A 21,054-nucleotide genomic window follows, 5' to 3' on the forward strand; every position below is an offset into this window, starting at 1 on the left:
AGAGAGAGAGAGAGAGAGAGAGAGAGTAGGGAGGGCAGAGAGACAGAGAGAATCCCAAGCAGGCTCCAGGCTGTCAACGCTCAACATAGGGCTCAAACTCAGGAACCATGAGATCCTGACCTGAGCTGAAATCAAGAAGAGTTGGACACTTAACTAACTGGGCTACCCAGGCACCCCTACATGTGTTCTTTTAATGATTTAGAGAAATACTTTAGGACCTCATGAAACTCTAAAGTACTATATGTGTTTTTCGTATTTCTCTTTTTTGCCTTTTTCACCACCTAAATTCAGGGTTTCTGGCCAGTCCCAACATGCCATTGATGCATGTAAGCAATTTCGGTAACTATATAGTGTATAGCATAGAAAAAGGAAACATTCATTTCTCTAGTTTTTCGTTTTAGTGTATGTTGCCATGTCACAAATTCTCTGTGTTCTGAAATTTTTTATGTAGAATTATCAAGCGTTGCTTTGAATCTGTCATAGTAACGCAGCAGAATTAATGAACATTTGGCCTGCATGGTGCTGCCAGATAATTGTCCACACACCGTGCCTGTATTGTTCATTCTCGTGCTGAGTCATCCCCTGTCCGAGAGTCAAGTCTTTCTCTTGTGCTGTACTGGTCCCTCCTTTATAGCCTCACTCTGACCGTCCGGTCTGCTGTGCTGCTCCAGCCAGAAACACGCGGTAGTTCTTGACGTCACTTTCTGCCTGATGCCCCTTCTTTGCGAGGATCCTGACTCCTGCTTCCGAGTGATTGCTTGATTCCCTCTAAGCCTGCATCAACCCCATATGAGCCCTTCATGCGGCTCCTTGACTGGGCCCCGTGAGGCACTGTGTCCTTACCATCTGTCAGCTGACTAGGGTCAGAAGGGTGTAAACCAGAAGTCAGGGGGACACCCCACCTAGGGCTTCAGCATCAACAGTGTCATGGTCAGGAAGCGTCTTTCGGATGAAACCCTGTGTTTAACATGTCCTGCGGCACAGCATGGCCTCTGATCTGGTCTCCTCTCCAGCCTCACGGCAGCACCAGATCTCTCTGCCTCCTTCATCCTCTTGCCATTTGGGCCTTCTTCCTACACCAGTGATGCTGGATTTGAAAAGAGTTGGGCAAAGTACTGATAGATAAAAAATCAAATTTATATCTTAATAAAAATCAAAATACTGCAAATAAAAGGTGTTAAAGATACAACTGACATATGTCTGCATATTGTCAAAATTGTAGTTAGAGTTGTTCAGGCTTAAGAGTCACAAAGGAGAAGATACTGAATGATTTTTGGTGGGTTTTTTTGTTTGGTGGGTGAGGGGAGGTGGTCAGAGCCCTAAAGTTCTCTTTGAGCAAGGTACGGATTCCAGAAAAAGGCACACCTGTGCACTGACACACAATTTAGCCCTCATTTCATGGCTGGAGGACTCCTGACCTCAGAGTTCATGTGTTTGTGTGTGCATGTGTGTGTGTGCGCACGTGTGTTGGAGGTCAGGGAGGCTTGGTGAGTGGTGGTGGTTTCTGTAACCCAGGCTGAAAACTACTGGAAGAGAGAACTTTCCCCACACACATCTTCGGTTCTCAGCTGGGGATCTGTTACCGAAGACAGACTAACAGGAGAAAAGTGTACATGCTTGTACGTTTTCTGTGACATGGGGGCTCTCAAAGGAATTGAAGGCCCAATGCAGTGGTAGAACTTTCGTGCTGACGTTGAACAGAGAGGGGCAGCCGTGGAAGAGTGACATATAAGAAGGACCAAAAGAGAACACGGGTTATTTTAACAAGGTCTGTTTTACAGGATTCTCTTGGTCAGCTCCCCATCCCTGGTGATAATGTGCAGGGGGTACACCTCTCAAAGGGGGAGTTTTATCTCCTGTCTTGAGGAAGAAGCTGGGCTGGGGGGTGTCAGAGCGCCTTTCTTTTCACCTGCTGTTACGTGACTACACTTTGCCCATGGTAACCCCTTTACCAAAGCGGCACGTTTGGGGTGACGTACCCCGACTCTCCTCACCAACAGTTCGGAGCCAGATTGCGTTCTGGCTTTCCCGTCTCACTAGGTGTGTGAGCCTGGGCACATACAAATAAATTAACTTGGTTTCTTGGTTTCTTCATCTTTAAATTCTGATACCTGCTGCATGGTTTGGGGAGAGGTTGAATGAAATGGTGCACCGATAGTGCTTCGTGCACAGTCCCTGGCAGGTGGGCGTTTCTCAGCAGATGTCAGCAGTTTTAGTGCCAGTGTTGATGATCGTGGAGGTGGTAGGCTGATGACAGAGCATTGGCCGTAGTAGGTGATGATGGTGAAGGGGGAGGAGGAGGACCGCGGGGATGGGCCGTGGGGTGTTCCCTTGAAACGAATCAGATGGTTGCAGTAAGAAGGCTTTTTTTTTTTTTAAAGCTTAAAATTGGATTTTTGTTTATTTTCAGATAATGATGTCCCTGTTCTCTTATTTGAATCTAATGGCTCATTGGTGTACAGTCCCACAATTAAAATGTGCAGCGGCCAGCACAACACCATGCAGAAGAGGTTACAGCAGATGAAGGAGAAAAGGGAGAACCTGTCACCTACCTGTAAGTGTGCACACTTTATAAAGGGAGCAGAGCACTTGCTGAGTGAACTGTGGGGGGAAGGTTTTTTCCTTCTTCCCTAGATACTTCACTTGTTTCCTGATTCTACTAGATTTTTACCTCTTTCAGGGTGGACTGTGTTAATATTTTCCTCCAGAAAATCTTAGGCTTCATTAAGATTTTTAAAGCATATATTTTAAGCATATATTGGGCGTGTACTTTTTGGATATATAGGTTGAGAATCTATTTTTTGTAGCCCCTTTGTGATTTTTAATATCTTTGGGATTTTTTTTTTTTTTTTAAATAATAAACCAGGCTCTTCTTTTGAGAGAATTTGCTTTAGACTAATTATCTCCTGCATGAGTTTATGTTTTTCTTTATTGGGCTATCTTTAAAATTTCCGGTTAAATAATGTGTGAGCACATTTTCTTTTTTTTTTTTTTTTAATTTTTTTTTTCAACATTTATTTATTTTTGGGACAGAGAGAGACAGAGCATGAACGGGGGAGGGGCAAAGAGAGAGGGAGACACAGAATCGGAAACAGCCTCCAGGCTCTGAGCCATCAGCCCAGAGCCTGATGCGGGGCTCGAACTCACGGACCGCGAGATCGTGACCTGGCTGAAGTCGGACGCTTAACCAACTGCGCCACCCAGGCGCCCCGAGCACATTTTCATAAAACATTTACCAGCATGTGGCTCATAGTGAACACCCATCTGGATTCCCATCGAATTCTCCTCCGCCCACGGGTAACCCACATTTTAAGTTGGCGTGTTTTTCCACATTGTTTCTGGTGTGGCATATGCCTACGTGCACAGGCTTCTGTATCTTTCTGTGTGCTGTGGACCTGTAGCCTTTCTTCACCTAAATTGAATCTGGCATACCTATTATTTTAAGCCTTTTTTTTTTTTTTTTTAAACCTTACAAGTGGCTTGGAGGTTTTTTCCAAATCAGTAGGTATGGACCCTACTTCTCCCTTTCTTTTCTTTTCTCTTTTTAAGATGCTGCGGAGTAGTTCAGAGTTTGGATGCTGAATCGTCTGTTAGTGGAGGTTTTCCCAATTTTTCTTTATTAGAAATAGTGCTGCAAGTCTTTATTCTTCTTAAATTGCATGGTATGGTTCTTGTGTTTTGTTTAACCATTTTCCTATTTGTGGTCATAAGGCTTTCCATTTCCTGTTCACTGTTACAATCCGTATGCCAGTAGACCTGCTTCTCAGTAAATCTGTGTAGTCCTGTGTATTTCCATACTATTAATTCATAAAGATGGAATTTAAAATTTTTGCCTTTCAAAATGGCATTTTACCGTCGCCCGCTGTTTATGAGCCAGTTTCTCCAGGTTTGGGAAAATGGTGTGATTCCGTATCTTTTTCAGTTTGGGATAGAAAAACCGCATTTCTTTGTTTAATTAGCTTTCGAGGTCACTTTTTATGAGAGGAACGTATTTTTATGTTATTGATTCTATCAGTAATTACAACTTTTGCATTATCTTTGTGAATTATATGTTTTTGTCCAGTTGCCTGTTTTTCGGATTTGTAAGGGTCTTTTTTATATCATGCACAATAATCGTCATATGTTGCAACATTTTCTCGTGGCTAGTGTGGAGCCCAGTGTGCATTCATAGTAGGCACTCAGTAAATATATTGTTAATTGAAATACTCAAAATCTTTTGTTTTCTCATTTAACATGCAGCAACTTATATGAAGCAGAAACATTACATTTAATGTAGACAAATCTGTTCGTTTTTTCCTTAGGGCATCCAGGATTCCCCTGACGCTCAGAACTCCCCCACCACAAGGTTTTAAAATTGTTGTGTGTTTTTTCCTGTTACCTTTATGGTTTATTTTAGCCTATCTTGAATTTGTATTTGTATGTGAATGTGCAGTGCGCACCTGTACCGGTTAAGGTTACCTTTGGCCGCGTGTAACAAACAAAACCAGTGGCTCAGATTAGATACAGGTGCGTGTTTCCGCCACGTCAAAGGAGTCCTAAGCACAAGTCATAGGGTGGCTATTCTGTGGTTTTCAAGAGTCTTGTGTCTCATTTTTCTGCTTAGTCTTCTTTGGTGCCTGGCTTCCGCTTTAAAATGTCTGTGCCTCCCAGCTGAGCTAGCTTCCTGTGGGCAACCTGGTATACCAGAAGTTCGATCCAATAGGACTCAGTCTTACAGCTCTTCTTGGTTGTAAGCATTTATGGCTAGAGAACTGTAGAGGCAAAAAACGACTCCAGATAATCCAAGAAATAAAGCACAGTCCTTTGTATTGTGTTCATCCACGTAGTTTGATTTGCCTGATGACCAGTGTCACCCAGGATGACAGCCAAGGGGGACTGTAGTAGATTTAGCCTGAGAAGGAGACTACAAACAAGGCTGAAAATGGTCTTTTACAAGAGCGTGGCTACACTGATAGAATGAGGTTTCTGTTGTTAAGAGGAGGGGAGCGTGGATGTGGAGCTAGGGAGCGAGCAGTGTTCCGCTCACTGTCTCATCACGTGTATACTTTATATGCCTCAAGCGTTGTGCCGTTACTTTGCGGTGTGAATTCTGCCACTTGACTGCATCCAGCACAGCTCAGAATTCAACATCTGAAACACTTCTCTCTGTGCTCACCTCTCTTATCTTGGTTTAAATTGTCTGCTTATGTTTCCTCAAGAAAGCATGCTGTGAGTCTCTTTAACAAACATCTTTGGGTATGAGACCAAAACATCTTCCTTGTTTCTGGTTTGTCGTCTGCACAGCCTTTGAAGATGATATTTGTGACCTTACTTGTTAAGTGATTGATGTCCTGGATTTTTTCTGTGAAATCTCTGAGGTTTCTCAACCTTGACACTGTCGACATTTTGGGCTGATCAATTCTTTGCTGAGGGCATGTGAGGGGTGGTGGGAAGGTGCTGTCCTGTGACTGACAGGGTGTCTCGCAGCATCCCTGGCCTCTGCCCACTCACTGCACACCAGCAGTATTCAGGTCACACCCACGTGACATCCAGTGATGTCTGCAGACGTGACCGTCACCCGCTGGGAGCCAAGATGCCCAGGGCTTAGAACCGCTGCTCTAGTTACAGGGCTAACTGTTGCTTCTAGAAGAAGGAGCCTTGACCATCAGACAACAAGATGAATTGAGAATATTTGTTTACCTGTGTTGGGCTTCTGCTTAGGCCCAGGCAAACTGACTTTTCAAAATCTCTTCTAATTATCCTAAATTTAATCCTTTTTATAACATGATTTATGTAGGGGCTCCTGGGTGACTCAGTTTAGCATCCGACTTCAGCTCAGGTCATGATCTCACAGTCCGTGAGTTCGAGCCCCACGTCAGGCTCTGTGCCGACAGCCCGGAGCCTGGAGCCTGCTTTGGATTCTGTGTCTCCCTCTCTCTCTGCCCCTCCCCTGCTCATGCTCTGTCTCTCTCTGTCTCAAAGATAAAAAAAAATAAAAATAAAAAATAAAATTAAAAAAACATGACTTATGTAGACTAGTTTTTACGAATCTCACCATCTGCAGTAGGTTTGAGTAAGAGTTTTTTGTGCTTACCGTTTTGTAGTAAGTCGGGAGTGTGAACTAACAGGCATAAATCGATGTTGGTGTGGTGTGGGAGAGCAGAACCAGTGGGTTTGCCGGGGGCTCCCACGAGTCAGAGGTGCATCTGATGAAGGGTTCGGTTATGTTTTCAGCTTCCCAGCTGCTTGAGAAGTCTCACGATGACCCATTTAAGTCCCCGTGTGAAGCTTGGAACATTTCACGTGATACTTTGTGTTCAGGTAAAGTTATTTTCTTTTCTGTGTTATATTTAAACTTTGAGAATATTATGATTTTCGTATTTGGAGTTTCTTCTGATGTGAAGAGCAGCTAAAAACTAGAATTCATGAATTTCACTGGAATTAGGTAATAAAAAATAGGTATTGTAATGCAATTAGCATATGAGAAATTTCATCAGTTAAATCACCTGGGATTCCAACGGTTTTTCTCCCGGGCATTTGCTCTCTTGGCACAGAAACTATTGCTCATTGTTTAAAAAAAAATCCGTGCTATGAGTACTGATTCGCATGCATTGTAGACCGTGTTACTGACAACACAGGGCTGCTCGTTTCACACCGTGTATCATGACTACAAGGAGCATATGACTGAGTGTCCGTGAGGTGTGGAAAGATCACTGAGAAATTTAGAAGATAGGTGGATTTCTGTTTGGAAGCAGAGTATTGGAGGGGCTCCTGGGGGGCTCAGTCGGTCAAGTGTCTGATTTCGGCTCAGGTCATGATCTCACGGTCTGTGAGTTCGAGCCCCGCATCGGGGCCCTGTGCTGACAGCTTGGAGCCTGGAACCTGCTTCGGATTCTGTGTCTCCCTGTCTCTCTGCCCCTCCCCTGCTTGTGCTCTGTCTGTCTCTCTCAAAAATACATAAACAATAAAAAAATTTTAGCCAAGTATTAGAATAGAATTAGAATTACATATTATGCATCCACCTTTTAAATGTGGAAGCCTGTGTTATGCTTTGAATGATCATTTTTCATGCTTATAGCTTTCCTTTGAGTAAATTTTAAGAAATGTGATGTAACCACCTAGTTTCAGCTGACAGTAGGGCCCAAATAAGAATCAGTGACCCCCGCAAAGAGCTAGATGTTCAGAGTGCTTGAAATGTTACAGAATATCCTATGAAAGTCACAGCAGGGATAGATGACAGAACAGTGTGGAGGTATTAGGAGTTTAAACTACAGCTCCCTTTCATGTGTGGCTTATTTTTATTTTAAGTTTATTTATTTATTTTGAGAGAGAGAGCTCAGGAGGGGCAGACAGAGGGGGAGAGAGAATCCCAAGCAGACTCTGTGCCATCAGCATGGAGGTGGAAGCGGGGCTCGAACTCACGAACTGTGAGATCCTGACCTGAGCCGAAATCAAGAGTCGGATGCTTAACCAACTGAGCCACCCAGGTGTCCCATGTGTGGCTTATTTTTATAATCTGTTTGGTGTGTGTTGGAATTATTTACCCATTTATCTTAAATAATCTCTCTTTATTTCACACTTGATTTATTTTACGTAAGTTGGACACAAGTAATAGTATGTAACACAGATTTCATTTTTCCTGTGTCACAGGTGCTGTTCTGGGTATCTTACATACTGTGTTTCATTTAACTCCCCCACTAACCCTACTAAATGGTTACCCTTGTCACCCCCATTTTGTTCACGAGAAAACTAGGCCAGCGAGGTCAAGCAGCTCGTAAAAGTTCATAGAGTTTGTGATTGGCCAGTCCAGGACCTGAACCTAGGCACTGTGACCTCAGAATTTATGCCCAATGACATGTCTCACTGCTTGTCAGCTTTTTGAAAAGTGTGCTAAGTGTCTTCAGCTGCTGGTATTAAAAGTGTCCTCTGTTTCTTGCTCCTGACTTAGGGACACACAGGCTCCTTGACTCGGTGTGGGTACAGCGCCTCCCTGCCCTGTGGGCTTCGCTGCTCCCTGTGGATCACCTCTGTGGGGCTCGAGGCCTCAGATGCCAGAAAATAGTGTCTGTGCACTGGGAACTTCCAGTTTAGTGAGAGGGACAGATAGGAATAATAAGAACACTAGGACACCTGCTTTTGGGAAATTCAGGCAGCATTCTGTGTACTAGAGGAGGATGTGTGCAACCAGACCTGGTGCAGCGGGAGGGTTCAGAGATAGGCACGTTTGAGGGGTGGGGGGAGGTTTGAAGTACGGATAGGAATTACCCAGATTAAAGTGTGGGGTGAAGGCAGGGCCTGGAGGGACACACACGTTTGCAGTTTTCGGGAGACAGGGGGCGGTCAACTTAGCAGTACTCTCAAGAAATGTACAAGACACAAGGGAAGACAGCACCCTACCATCTACCTGGTGGTTCACTGTTGGATATAAATACAACATGAGGCTTTGAGTGGAGGACTGGGGGTCGGTGGGCTGTGTTCACAAAAGGCTAGAACTTGACCTAGACCATGGTGTTAGTCCTAACCTTTTAGAATGATTGACCTTCTTTAGAATTGAACAAGGTGCCAATGCTCTTTCTGAAAACACGTGCACATGCATGTGAATGTACAGAAGGTGAGCATGATGGTGGTGGAGGTCTGTCCCTGCCTCCCGCCCCACCACCCCCGCCCCGTGCTGTCCATGTGCACGCTGACGCCTGGGTTCGTTAGTGAAAAATGCTGGTCCTAAAGGGGTCCTCAGGTGGATGTGGTTGATACTGTCTTTAACCAGTAGCTATGTTTAAGAAGTATCGGTTAACTGAAAATTACTTCTGTAATAATTGAAAGCATCTTAAAAGTTAATTCTTTACTGATGTTTTCCAGATGAATCCTTTGCTGGTGCTCTGGACTCATCTTTTGACAATCTTTCTGGAAACTCAGGGTGTGGAAGTCAGGAGAGGAGAGTGGGAGAAGTCGCTGATGAAAGTAGAAGTGGTGTGTGTGTTTCTTCACCTGCACTGAAGACCGGTAGTGTTCATTCGTCGGCACCTGCTGGTCCTTCAGCTTCCCTAAAGACCGGTAGTGTTCATTCATCGGCACCTGCTGGTCCTTCAGCTTCCCTGAAGACCGGTAGTGTTCATTCGTTGGCACCTGCTGGTCACCTCAGCCAGTTAACTCCTCAGAATCCCTCGGGCCGTCTTTCAGAACAAGAAGTAAGTCAGCAGAGGGATCCTGCGGGGGAAGCGGTCACCCCCGACACGTGGTCCGGGGGAGCACCCAGGGAGGTGTTTGGCATGAAACACGGTCTGCCCCCTACATTATCTGCAACAGAACGCCACCCTTGGGGACATTCACGATCTGAGAGCTCCTCGGCAAAGAGAAGAAGAAAGTCTGAGATTTCAGATTCGTCCCCGACAGGAAGACTAAAGAAGAGATGCCGTGGGAAACCCGGCGTGTCACAGGAGTGGCTCCTCGCGTCGGGGGACCGCCTGCACTTCGGGCCCGGGGCTGCCACCCAGGCTCCTGGCTGCGGCGTGTCCTCGTACGACGATTACTTTTCACCTGACAACCTCAAGGAGAGGAGCTCGGACGGTCTTCTCCCCGGGTGTCAGTCGTCAGCGGGCCCTGCTCTCTTCATCTGCAGAGGCCTCTCTCGGGGGGAGAGAAGGAACATACTGCAGACGTCTGACTTCTCCTGCATTGGGAAGAATCCCAGCCCAGCCCCCACGAGCGATTTAACGGCACAAAGTCGCCACAGTCTTGAGAAACCCGCACGGGACAAAGCAAACGCAGCGTGGGCTTGCCTGGCCGCTGAGGAAACCGCAGGGAGTCGTCCGCAGGCTGGTGCTCAGAGAGGGAAGGGCACGCGCCCAGATGGCACAGACTCTCCGGTCCACGACGCACTGCCTGCTGCGGACGGGCTGGGCGGGAAAGGACCTGACGGGGACTCACGTCCCCTGGAAGGGGGCAGCGCGGAAGCCAGAGAGCTGATGGGCGCGGGGAGCGTGCAGAAAGAAGACCGCCCTCGGACGAAGCGGGAGTCCTGCGGTGGGACGCAGCCTGATGACCGGCTGGGTTTTGCAGGCGACTGCACCGCGGACACCTCCGCCCAACAGAGGGAAGATGTGTCCAGAGGATGCAGTGAAAGTACGTGAATCTCCTTTCCCAGGTGTCTTGGTTATGGGAATATGGGACGGTGTGTCCGTCTTGTGAAGTCACCACAGCCTTTTCGTAATTGAAGTGTTTGCTTTTGTCCTTTTTTTATTTTTAAAGAACGGGTGTTTGATGTTTTCCAATGATAGATTCTTTAGGAGAAGGTGGCTCACCGCCCTGTGGTATTTCTAGGCTCATTGGTCCAATCTGCTGTTAGGAATACGTTTCTCCAAGCCTTTCCGTGTGGGTAACGAGTGAGTGAAGCCTGACGTGCGAAGTCAACCAGAGCAGGTGCTCCCCTGTTTGCATGCAGCCTCCTCCTGGAACATGGCTGGTGTGCAGACAGGCGTTCTGACGGAGGGTTTGAACATCTCTCTGCTCACAGGAGTGAGGCTTTTGATGCTAGAAGGATAGTAAGGCAGTGTGAGCATTGCTTCCACCAGGAAAAGAGAAGGTACGAGAAAGGAACTGTGGAAATATGTTAGCAGTATTTATTTTGAAGAAACTTGGGGCAGTGTTAGTTATAAAGAAAAATGTTTTTAACGTTTTTGCTCAGGGTAAGTTTATCGTAACAGGCCTCGTTGGCTTCTATTTACTTTGCTTTAAGCTGTGATTTAAATAGACTTTTATTTCTGTGTGTAATTTAACTGTAGCCATCGTAATAAACTGTGTAATTGTAGCAAAAGTAGCAACAATAGAAGACATTTTATTTTACACTTTGATTACAAGCACAGATAAATTTCAGCAATCAAAAGTGATGAAATCTTGAACTTTAACCATGTTTACCGAAAGATGAAGCTGAAATTTCCATAAGACTAACTTTATCCTTGATTATTTGTTTGCTTACCCTATGATTTTAACTAACCTTCTCAAGATGCAGAAGTTATAGGGGTTGAAATAATCACTGCTGTAGATCTTTTCCTTGGGTATAAAGTCCCCAGAATAGCCTCACAGAGGATTAATTTTGTATATTTTTAATATCTTAGCTTTCCGAAAATATATAACATTTGACAAACTATATCTTGTGTTAGCCTCAGTATGTGTTTTCAAAATATTTATTTTAAAATCATGTTGACTCTAAGGTTAATATAAAACAGTAGATATATAGAATTATTTTGGTAGTTAAGAGTATCCTGTTCTTAAAGCTTACATTCTCATTTTCTTCGGTTTTTATCTTGTTTATTTTTAAAGCCTTTGAATAATATTTAATGATGTGAAAATATAAATTCGGGGGACGAAAGGCTGGTTGCAGACATGAGGCGCACCCCACAGCCCTGACGTCGTTCAGAAAGAGCGCGGTTGTCCCTGCAGGCGGGATGTTGTAGCACTCTCCCCCGCGTCCACAGTCCCCTGGGGCCTGGAGCACGTGGAAAACCCCGAGGGGCCAGCACTGGGCGCTCCAGGGGACTGCAGATGTCGGCCTCATCTGATGTGGGCCGTCACACAGCGGTGTGCAGCCAGGGCCCTGGTGTGACCGAACTTCACTCCGAGAAACAGACGTTCTGTGCCCTCTAATGTAAGGATGTCTTGTAGGGTCACTTTGTTTGATGTCATTCCACAAAGACAGAAAATCATTGCCTTGAAGGGCTGGAGAGACTTCTGTATTGTCTAGCCTAAACCAAATCCCTTTGTTTTGTTGTGATAAAATCAAGACCCACTGATGGGTTTAAATTGCCTGTTACCAGCTCAGCCGGTGTCCCACCTCTGTCTGGGAACCTGCCACGGGGGTGGAAGCCCAGAGCCTGCAGCTTACTCTAGACCTTGCTTGTGTGCTCAGTTGTGGAGCAGGAATAATACTCTGTACGTGAAGCGGTACCTCCAAGTCTTCTGTGTTGAAATAAAAGTCTTTTTTCAATTTCTGCTTTCAGTTCACTTGTAGTCATTGCCCTTGTCGGTATGGAAGGTAGAAGGTGGCACTAAAGGTTACACGCACAAGTTACAGAAAGAGTCAGTGAGAAACGTGAGGAGAACAGGAACAGAGGGAGAAACTTTTAATTTTTTTTAAATAATCTCTGAAATCATATTAACCAGTAATTTTTTTGTTTTAGACTTTTATTCTCTAATTTTATGAACAATCTTGTAAACAAGTATATGCTCGCAGTAACAGAAGTTGCTTCGAGTAAATGTTGCTCTCCTACCCTCGGGTACCTCCTCCTGTGAGTTCCCATGACAGCTCTTAGCTGTGCACCTGTTGTGTCCCAGGCACTTGTCTAGTTTGCTGGAAGATGTCAGAGAAGCAAACAGTGTGTGCCCTGCATAGAGGTCATGTTCTAGTGAGGAAGATGCAGTGGATGAAGGCAAGCATGACGTCAGTCAGTGAGCCTGATGATACACAGCACCACAGCAGTGCGGGCAGTTAGATAAGGTGACCTGAGACCTCAGACCAGACCTCGCAGAGCCGGTAGTCCTATGACTGCTTGAATTATGTTTCAGCCTGAGGAAACAACAAGTACAAATGCCCTGGGGTAGAAAGTGCTTGCAGGAACTGCACCGAGGCCAGTGCAGCTGCAGCTCATTGGGCTGAAGGAAGCCTGGGAGGAAATGAGCTAGAAAGATGGCCAGGAGCCAGATCCCCAGGGCTCTAGTACCTGACAAGACTTGGAGTGGTTTTGTTTGGTTTTGAAGTGTGATTGAGAAGCCCCTGGGGGTTTTAAACAGGGGAGTCACCAGATGGGCTTTCTCAGTTGCACGTCACCCTGGATGCTTCGTGAACCAACTGGTTGTGGAGCATCTGCTAGAAGCAGTTGCTGTCACCAGTTCACTGTAATTCCTTCGAGACTCTGTGTGTGTGTGTGTGTGTGTGTGTGTGTGTGTGTGTGTGTGTGTGTGTGTGTGAGAGGGTGCCCAGTGAGGGTGTGAGGGTAGATGTTACAAAGGGATTTTATTGCAAAAATAGGATTATATCATCTCGTTGCCGTAAGGTTTGCTTTTTTAAAATGTCAGATATTTCCATATCAGTATCAATAGAGCAATATATTTACTTCATTCTTTAGTCCATTTCAGGGGTCCGCAGATTTTTTTCTGTAAGGAATCAGATAGTAACTGTTTCAGGCTTTGTGGACCAGAAAGCAAAATCAAGACACGAGGCTATTTACACAAAGAGAAGAAAAGACATTTTTACAAAATTTTTATTGACAAAACTCAAATATTTTGAGTGCAGTAGTACAGGCCTAATGAGAAGAACAGAATTCTGTTTTTTGGGAGAGGAATTACTTTTCTCTTGATTGGGGTTCAGATGGAGCATTCCTATCTTCAGAATGGATTGCAAACATTTATTGAGGCAGATGCACAATAAAATTTTATGTTTTCCTTTCGAACACGCCTTTTCAGACAGATAGGTACGGCCAGATACTGATATCAGCCCATAAGCAGATGGTTTTCATCAAGCACATTCATCGTATATAAGGCATTTATGGAAATCTGTGAGATTTTTCACTTGATACGTGCCTTTTAGTGTGTCTTACACAGCAAATTAGTCACTTCCAACGAAGATAGGTGGAAGCTTGTCAGTTGTGCAGTCCAGTGGACGTCAAAATAAATTCCCTTTGTTCTTGCATCGGGGTCTGAAAAACCCGGAAATACGTGCAGCGCGGGTGCAGGAGTTCTGTCCACGTCGAATTTGCATGGGATGGAGATGTCACGTAACGTTTTCACTTCAGACAAAGTGTAGAGAGCTGCCTGACGTGACTCACCTATTGAGATGGCTTTCCAGCAGCCGTGCCACCGCTAACCACGGACCTTCCGACCACCTCCCGAAATTGGTTTCAATTGCCAAGTAGCTGCCTGGTCATCTTGAAGTAGCTCACAGTCAGCTCCTACTTGTTTCTCAATGGCAAAGGTGGCTCAGGGGGTTCCAGTGAGGCCACATGGCCGTTGGCAAAAGTGGAAGGAAATTCTTTTCGTAGCCACACCTTCACTCTTGTCCACTGGTTCAATGGATAACCTTCTTCTTTGCTGTGCTTGAAAAAAATCTTACCTGTCACTACAGACACGTGCCATATCCCAGCAGTTTGGTCACGTACAACTATTGGATTCTTTTTCGTAGGTAATACAAGTGTCGGAAGCTGGTGAAAGTTGGCACTCCTCGTCTCAGACACACAGACGTTTATTGAACATTTATTGGCACGTAGGTGGAGAACTGTCCACAAAGCAAACTGTATGCTAAACTCACTGGTCTTGTCCATCAGATGAACCTTCCATATCTTGCCTGAAATACATACGAGCTGCCTACAAAATTGTAGGGTGACTTTTCTGTAACCTCGTCAGCATCAGGCCACCAGATGTACTTTGACCCTGCGGTTTGTCATACGGCCATTTAGGGGACCAAGTCTTGGATATTATCACCCCCAGGAACACAAGCTGTGGCTTTTGCTTGATTATTACACCCTATTCATGCATGGGTGGGGGGACCCCCTATAATATATTAGCCAGTCCAGTTTTCTTGAATCTATGGATTCAACCAGAGAAAGGTTTATGCTGATTGACAAACTGATGACCCCACTAAGTATAACTCATTTCTTTGATCCATTTTGCCAGTTAGCAAAAGGTCTAATAATAATTGGGCAGAAGGATTTCTAGGAGTTGTCTCTTGAGTGTGGTATTTGTTAACCTGTTAGCTGACCACTGGAGTGGGTTTTTGGATGGAGGTAAATTAGCACACATACGTCATATCGTACAGTCCCTGCTGAAGTAGATATTTTAAATTGCACTACAGCCTTCATAATACAGCACTGTTCTGTCTTAGTGCATTAATCCCAGAGATGGAAATAACAAATGGGCGTATGTGCTGACTTCAGTTGGTTCGGGGCCATTGCCTGTATAGCTCTTGGTTGGGAAGGAATTACAAGGCTTCATCCTGACTTTGAAGGAAGAAGTAGCATAATGAATAGTAGTGTCTGCTTAGACAATGATTAATATGGTTCAATATGGGGTTTAGAGGCAGAAATGCTATGTGATTTGTAAAAGGTGCATTTTTGTTATTTCTTCATAATTCATAATCCTAAGGTAGAGAAGTGTTTTTTTATTTCAGGTATGTTTTGCAACCAAATGAGAAAGTTTGATAATCTTACTGACGTATTTTACATTTCATTGAATCAGTAGGAGATATACTATTTTTTTAAATTGAATTAAAAATATTTCACATATACCTAATAACTCAGCCCTTCAAATCATAGGCATTTAGATATTCAATATTTCACATATTCTGAGCATTCAAGAGAAATTATGAATTACTGTTGTATCAAATACATAGGTATACATAAACATGTATTTCTTGAATATTTTTTAAAATTTTATTTATTTTGAGAGAGACAGGGAGGGAGAGGGGGAGGGAGGGACAGAGAGAGAGAGAGAGAGAGAGAGAGAGAGAGAGAGGGAGAGAGAGAATCCTGAGCAGGCTCCACACTGCCAGTGCAGAGCCCAACACAGGGCTCAAACCCCATGAACTGCGAGATCATGACCTGAGTGAAACCAAGAGTTGGGCACTTAACCAACTGAGCCACCCAGGTGCCCCTTAAATATTTTAAATTGAAGAGTAATGACTGCACCTTTTGACAATTCAAGTAATACACATGTTTTGAGAAGACTGTTTCTCTCAACCCTCTCTCCCAGACCTGCCAGTACACTCACTGGAGGTAAGCAACCCAACCACTCAGTGTGGGTTAGTCAGCCTTAACAGAAAGGCTGGCCGTAAGGAAGGGGTTACAACCTGTTGATTGTTTGATTTGTTCATCTATTCATTTATTCCTTATTATGACTACTCTTCACCTACTGTGTCCCAGATACTGGGATAAATACAAGGGGAAGTAAGGTTGCTGTAAAGTTCTATCCCTTTCCCTTAAGGAACTAAGACAAGTAGGGAAGATACAGTCAAGATAATCTATATGCAAGTATCAGGGAATTAAAAAGATGGAGAAATTACTCCCTGTGGGAAAGGTTATATGGTATTAACATTAGTTTACATATTAAAATAAATTTTAATGGGGGTGCCTGGGTGGCTCAGTCGGTTGAGCGTCCGACTTCGGCTCAGGTCATGATCTCGCAGGTTGTGAGTTCGACCCCCCGCGTCAGGCTCTGTGCTGACAGCTGGGAGCCTGGAGCCTGCTTCGGATTCTGTGTCTCCCTCTCTCTCTGCCCCTCCCCCACTCTCATTCTGTCTCTGTCTCTCTCAAAAATAAATAAACATTAAAAAAAAATTTTAATAAATTTTAATGATCTTCATAGTGATTATAAAGGAAAAGATTCCACGGATCTTTTGATGATCATGATTAGATTTGTTTTTGTATTTGGAAAGTGAACTTGATGTTTTATTGGACGAAAAAAATATATATATTCTTTTGTTAGCTGAGTTTTTTTTTGCGTGTCGAACACATCAATATTTTGCATGTGTCCCGAACCCCAGAAGTCTATATGGAAAGGATTTTTCCTAGGTGTCTTTGAAGGCTCTTTCCACAGTCTTAAGACCTTGCATTCCAGGTTGTTCTTAAATGACTCATAATATTAAGATTTTAGAGACTCAGAAGAAATTCCCTGGGGGGATATTGTTCAGATTTAGGGGTATAGTTGTACCTGTCCAATATATGGATTCTTGAATCAGAATCAGAAAAGGCTTCAGAAGCCTTTTCATCTTTGATGTAGTTGATTTTGCAGAGTGTTTTGTATCAATCAATACTGAGTGCTTAGATGTACTACTTGTACTAGTGTTAATTAGTCTTGTGTCTTGGAAGTAGGAAAGTAAAGTTCGCAGGAGGTTAGGTGTTGGAAGTAAGGGTGTATCTCTTATTATGCCTCCGCCCTGCACACAACAACCACACGGACCGGGTTTCTTCTAAGGAGTTTAATGGTTGTCTCAACATCCATTTTCTCGTCTCTTTCCTTTTCCTAGCACTTAGGTTACATACATTTGTCCTTATGCTGCCTTAGCCTGGTCCTGCCTCCAAAGTGGTTTATTTTCACTTAGTATCAAAACCACCTCTTAACCCGGATAGGTGCAGCAGAGGTAGTGACTTAACTCATTCACACTGCGAAGTGAATGAGTTCACTTTCCAACCTTCCTTGGTGTGTTTGTATTTTGATGGTACTGTTAACCCAAACAAATTCCCTTTTTTTAATGTTTATTTATTCTATTTTATTTTTTTGAGAGAGAAAGAGAGAACATGTGCGGGAAAAAGTCAGACAAGAGAATCCCAAGCAGGCTCCATGCTGTCAGCACAGAACCCGATGTAGGACTCGAACTCACCAACCGTGAGATCGTGATCTGAGCCAAAACCAAGAGTCGGATGCTTAACCCACTGAGCCACCCAGGCGCCCTGACCCAAACAAATTTCTAATTGTTGAAATCCCGGGCAGTGTAACTTAACAGTAAAAGTTCTGGTCTCTTCTCTCTGTATTTGATCACTTTTTGAAAACTAAGTGAATCACTTGTGTCATGAGGTTGAGATGACAGTGAGGAGAGAGACAGGAGTCTAGGATTTACAACCTTGATACGTAGATGGCTGATAAGACGTTTGTCACACAGGGCCCAGGGTTGTGTTAATTGAAATTTCTCGGAAACGTTGAAGATAGAGGTCTGTTAGGCAGTTGGGTATATCAAGCCTCCTGGCAAGAGGCATGGAGTTGGGACCGTTGAGTAGTGGATGACTGTGGGGCATGCTCAGACCACCCTTGGGAGAGAGAGGAGAGCTGATGACCTTGAGAAACCAGCTTTGGAGCACATGGCGGGAGCCATGGGGGAGGGGGTCGAGGTGGGTGGGCGGGCAGGAGAGCAGGAAGCTGGGAAGGAAACATGCTGCTGGGCTGTGGAAAGGAATAACAACCCGCCTCTCTCTTCTACCAGCTTTTACAATTACTTTGCACTTTCAGCTGCTTGTGGTTTTTCAGAAACATCCTTAAAGACAACATAGTAGCAACTTGCCATAGCTGAGCTTGTGAAAATGTTCTTTTACATAATCACACAAGAACTCAGGCCTGTTCCCAACTCAGGATGATTTGACTTAATGATCTTCTGACTTTGCTACTGTGTGAAAGCAACACACATTCAGTAGAAACCGTACTTAGAGTTTTGAATTTGCATTGTTCCTGGGGCTGTCGATATGCATTGTACCGCTAGGATATGCAGTAGGAAACTCTTTGCACACTCTCTTGTGACGCTGGGCGCTGCACAGTGAGCCATAGCCCCCAGGCAGCCACATAATCATGATGGTCAATGGCCATCATACTGACAGCCACCCCCTCATACCGCCATTCTCTCTGTCATTTCCAGTACAGTATTCGTTAAATTACACGAAGGAGTCAACACATCACTTGCTGTGTGTTAGATACTATTGTCCAGCTGTACGTAGCCTCTTGCTGAGTGTTCTGAGCCTGGTTAGGCTAAGCGTAGCTTAAGCTATGATGTTCTGTAGACTGCGTGTTAAGTGCATTTCGACTTCCAGTTTTTTCAGCTTGCAATGCATTTATCAGGACGTAACCCCATCTTAAGGGGAGGAAGATCTGAACTTGTATCGTTTTGTTGTTACATGATGTATGAAAATGAAAATGTGTCATTAGCAGTATCAGCCTTAAGTTTTAAAAGTCCGTGATCCATTTTTTTAGATATTTGTTTACAAAACGCTTCACAGTCTGTTTCTTGGCTAGCACTGAGGCATGTGGCTGTAACACAATCTTTTTGACATAGATACTCTAGCAAGCAGCATACTTAATCGTGGTGCAGCAACAGGGGTGCATTGGCTTCCAAATTATATCTGTAGTCCTCTGCTTTTCTTATTTTCATATACTCTTGCTCTGAGTAAACTTTCGATTTGAATGGTGGATACAAATAATATTCTATTCTAGTTACTCATAATCTTAGATCTTAAAAAACATTGTATCCATGTCCTGCCGTAGGCATTAGAAGTTCTCAAAAAGTGGTGGTTGAGTGTCTCGGAAAGTAATGGGTAAATAGATAGATACCCTTACCTTCAAAATGAGTGAAAGAAACTTAGCATGGCTGGATCTTAGAGCAGACTGTAAACTGCACAATACATGGCCCACTAATTCATCTCAAGTAAGGTCTGTCTGTAGCCTGCCGGGAAAGAAGTGGAATACACCTCAAATACCGAAGATCTTCCAGGAGATTAGTGGGGTCCGCATGTGATTGGTTTCAGTCTCCAAAAGGGATTTAGTATTAGGGTTTAGTACAAAGTGGATCAGAACCTGACCTTAAAACATTTTTAGGGTTCAGGTTGCAAATAACAGTAATTAGTTTGAATTCAAGACAGTATTTAACTATTGTTGTGCATGTGTTTTCACTCAGCTAGAATCCCATTTTTGAAAGACGATTAAAACTTTCAAATCAGACTCTCCAAAGTCAACCGCATCTGTTTTATTAGAGCCTTTTATTTTATTTGAAATATTTGCAAAGCAGTCATTCTCACGTTATATGATTTTTGCTTCTTATGGCATGTAGATTATTTTTGTCTTATATTCACTTTCAGTATCGACATTGGTCTGTTGGGTTGTAAGCTTCCTAAGAGAAGGATCAGTGTGCCTCTCCAGTGGGCAACCCCTGATGATTAGGAATTGTTGATAAGAGCATCAATGACTGATGAGTTGGATGATGGTGATGATGGGTTGTGTGAGATGGCTTACCATCACTTGGCTGTGGCTGGGACATAAGTGTTCCCTAAGCTGCTTTTCGCCTTTTATACGTGTTATCCTGTTGAGACCATAGAAGTGGTAGCTAGTATTCTTTAGTCTTCCTTCCAAATATCAAGTAAGTCACATAGTAGGCGAACTATTTTGGGAGGAAAGAGAGGAGAGGAGCACCTTATAAAGTTGTAGCAATTGCAAGTAGTCATTTCACACTTCATTGTGCATTGTGTAGGATTTATACACTGTTTAGCATCTAATGAAATCAGTTGCACTTGATAAATATCTTTTTGGTTTATGTGTCTTCATGACAAGATGCTGGTCTAAGGTGGACATTTGTGGGGTATAGAATCATCTGTCACTTGCAGATGGAAACCTAAAGCTTTGTACTGTACTATAGACTGTTTTCTAGGGTAAATCTGACCCCAGAGCTAAGAATACTTATTTCCTCTAATAGAGAACTACTTTCTTTGGGTTTGTAAAAGTTTACAAGTTGGGAGTTTGAATAGTGCGTAAGGTGTGGGCATACATGTTCTCGCATCGCCTGCTGGATGGATGGGATACCATAGGACTGGTACATTGTCACCTGACAGGCAAAATCATTCCTGACCTTTGACTTAAGTGAATTCCACTGGGGAGATTGTAGTGGAATAAACTGAGAATTCTAAATAGACCTTCAAAGAGCAAGACGCATGCAGTGTTTATTTAAGAGAATAGTACTTTGGTGTTACCAGTGTGCATAAATTAATTTTTAAATTTTTATTTTGGTTAAGTTGCATTAGTATTCAGTCCGTGTGAAGTTCTAACTAATCTTCAAATCCTCTTGGGTTCCAGGTGTTAAAAACGGACCAGCAAGGCCTGATGTGTTAGATGGCTCATTGGAGGGCTGTCAGGATCTCGCCAGACCTCATGAGAAATCAAAGAAAAGAGGGAGAGGCCAAAAGGTTGGTGTGTGAAAATATTATTTTAAACTTTCCAATGCTACTACAACATAATGTTCTACTCTGGGTTAATGTCACGTAAACTAGTCTGTCCAGCTTGTGCTTTATTTAAACCCTTAATTATACAGATGGATGCTGGAAAACTCTGCAGTAAAACTGAGAGCGTTGGTTACATTCACGAAAGAGAGCTAATGTTGTCGAAGAAGCTTCGCCACCACTTTGCCAGTGCATTTCTTGCTTGTGAAAATGCCAACAGCTTCTCTCAGGCTGAGGGTGTGGGGTGTGCCAACAATTGATGTTTTATGATGTGAATCAACATTCACGAGGCAGGAGGGGAAGAATCCAAAACATAATTCATTTGTGAGCTAATCAGGGTTTG

At 43.8% G+C, this 21,054-nt stretch overlaps 1 protein-coding gene across 7 annotated transcripts in view; it reads left to right on the plus strand.

The window, feature by feature from the left end:
- The window catches only part of MCPH1 (microcephalin 1), a 271,189-nt gene that overhangs the window by 45,284 nt on the left and 204,851 nt on the right, over positions 1 to 21,054 (plus strand). For all 7 annotated transcript variants that reach the window (XM_045055128.1, XM_045055125.1, XM_045055126.1 and 4 more), the window contains 4 exon segments: positions 2,411 to 2,554; positions 6,214 to 6,300; positions 8,839 to 10,101; positions 20,569 to 20,678. In XM_045055128.1, the coding sequence (XP_044911063.1) occupies positions 2,411 to 2,554; positions 6,214 to 6,300; positions 8,839 to 10,101; positions 20,569 to 20,678 (1,604 nt within the window).

Source organism: Felis catus, chromosome B1 (genome assembly GCF_018350175.1).
Source record: "Felis catus isolate Fca126 chromosome B1, F.catus_Fca126_mat1.0, whole genome shotgun sequence".
Classification (NCBI taxonomy): domain Eukaryota; kingdom Metazoa; phylum Chordata; class Mammalia; order Carnivora; family Felidae; genus Felis; species Felis catus.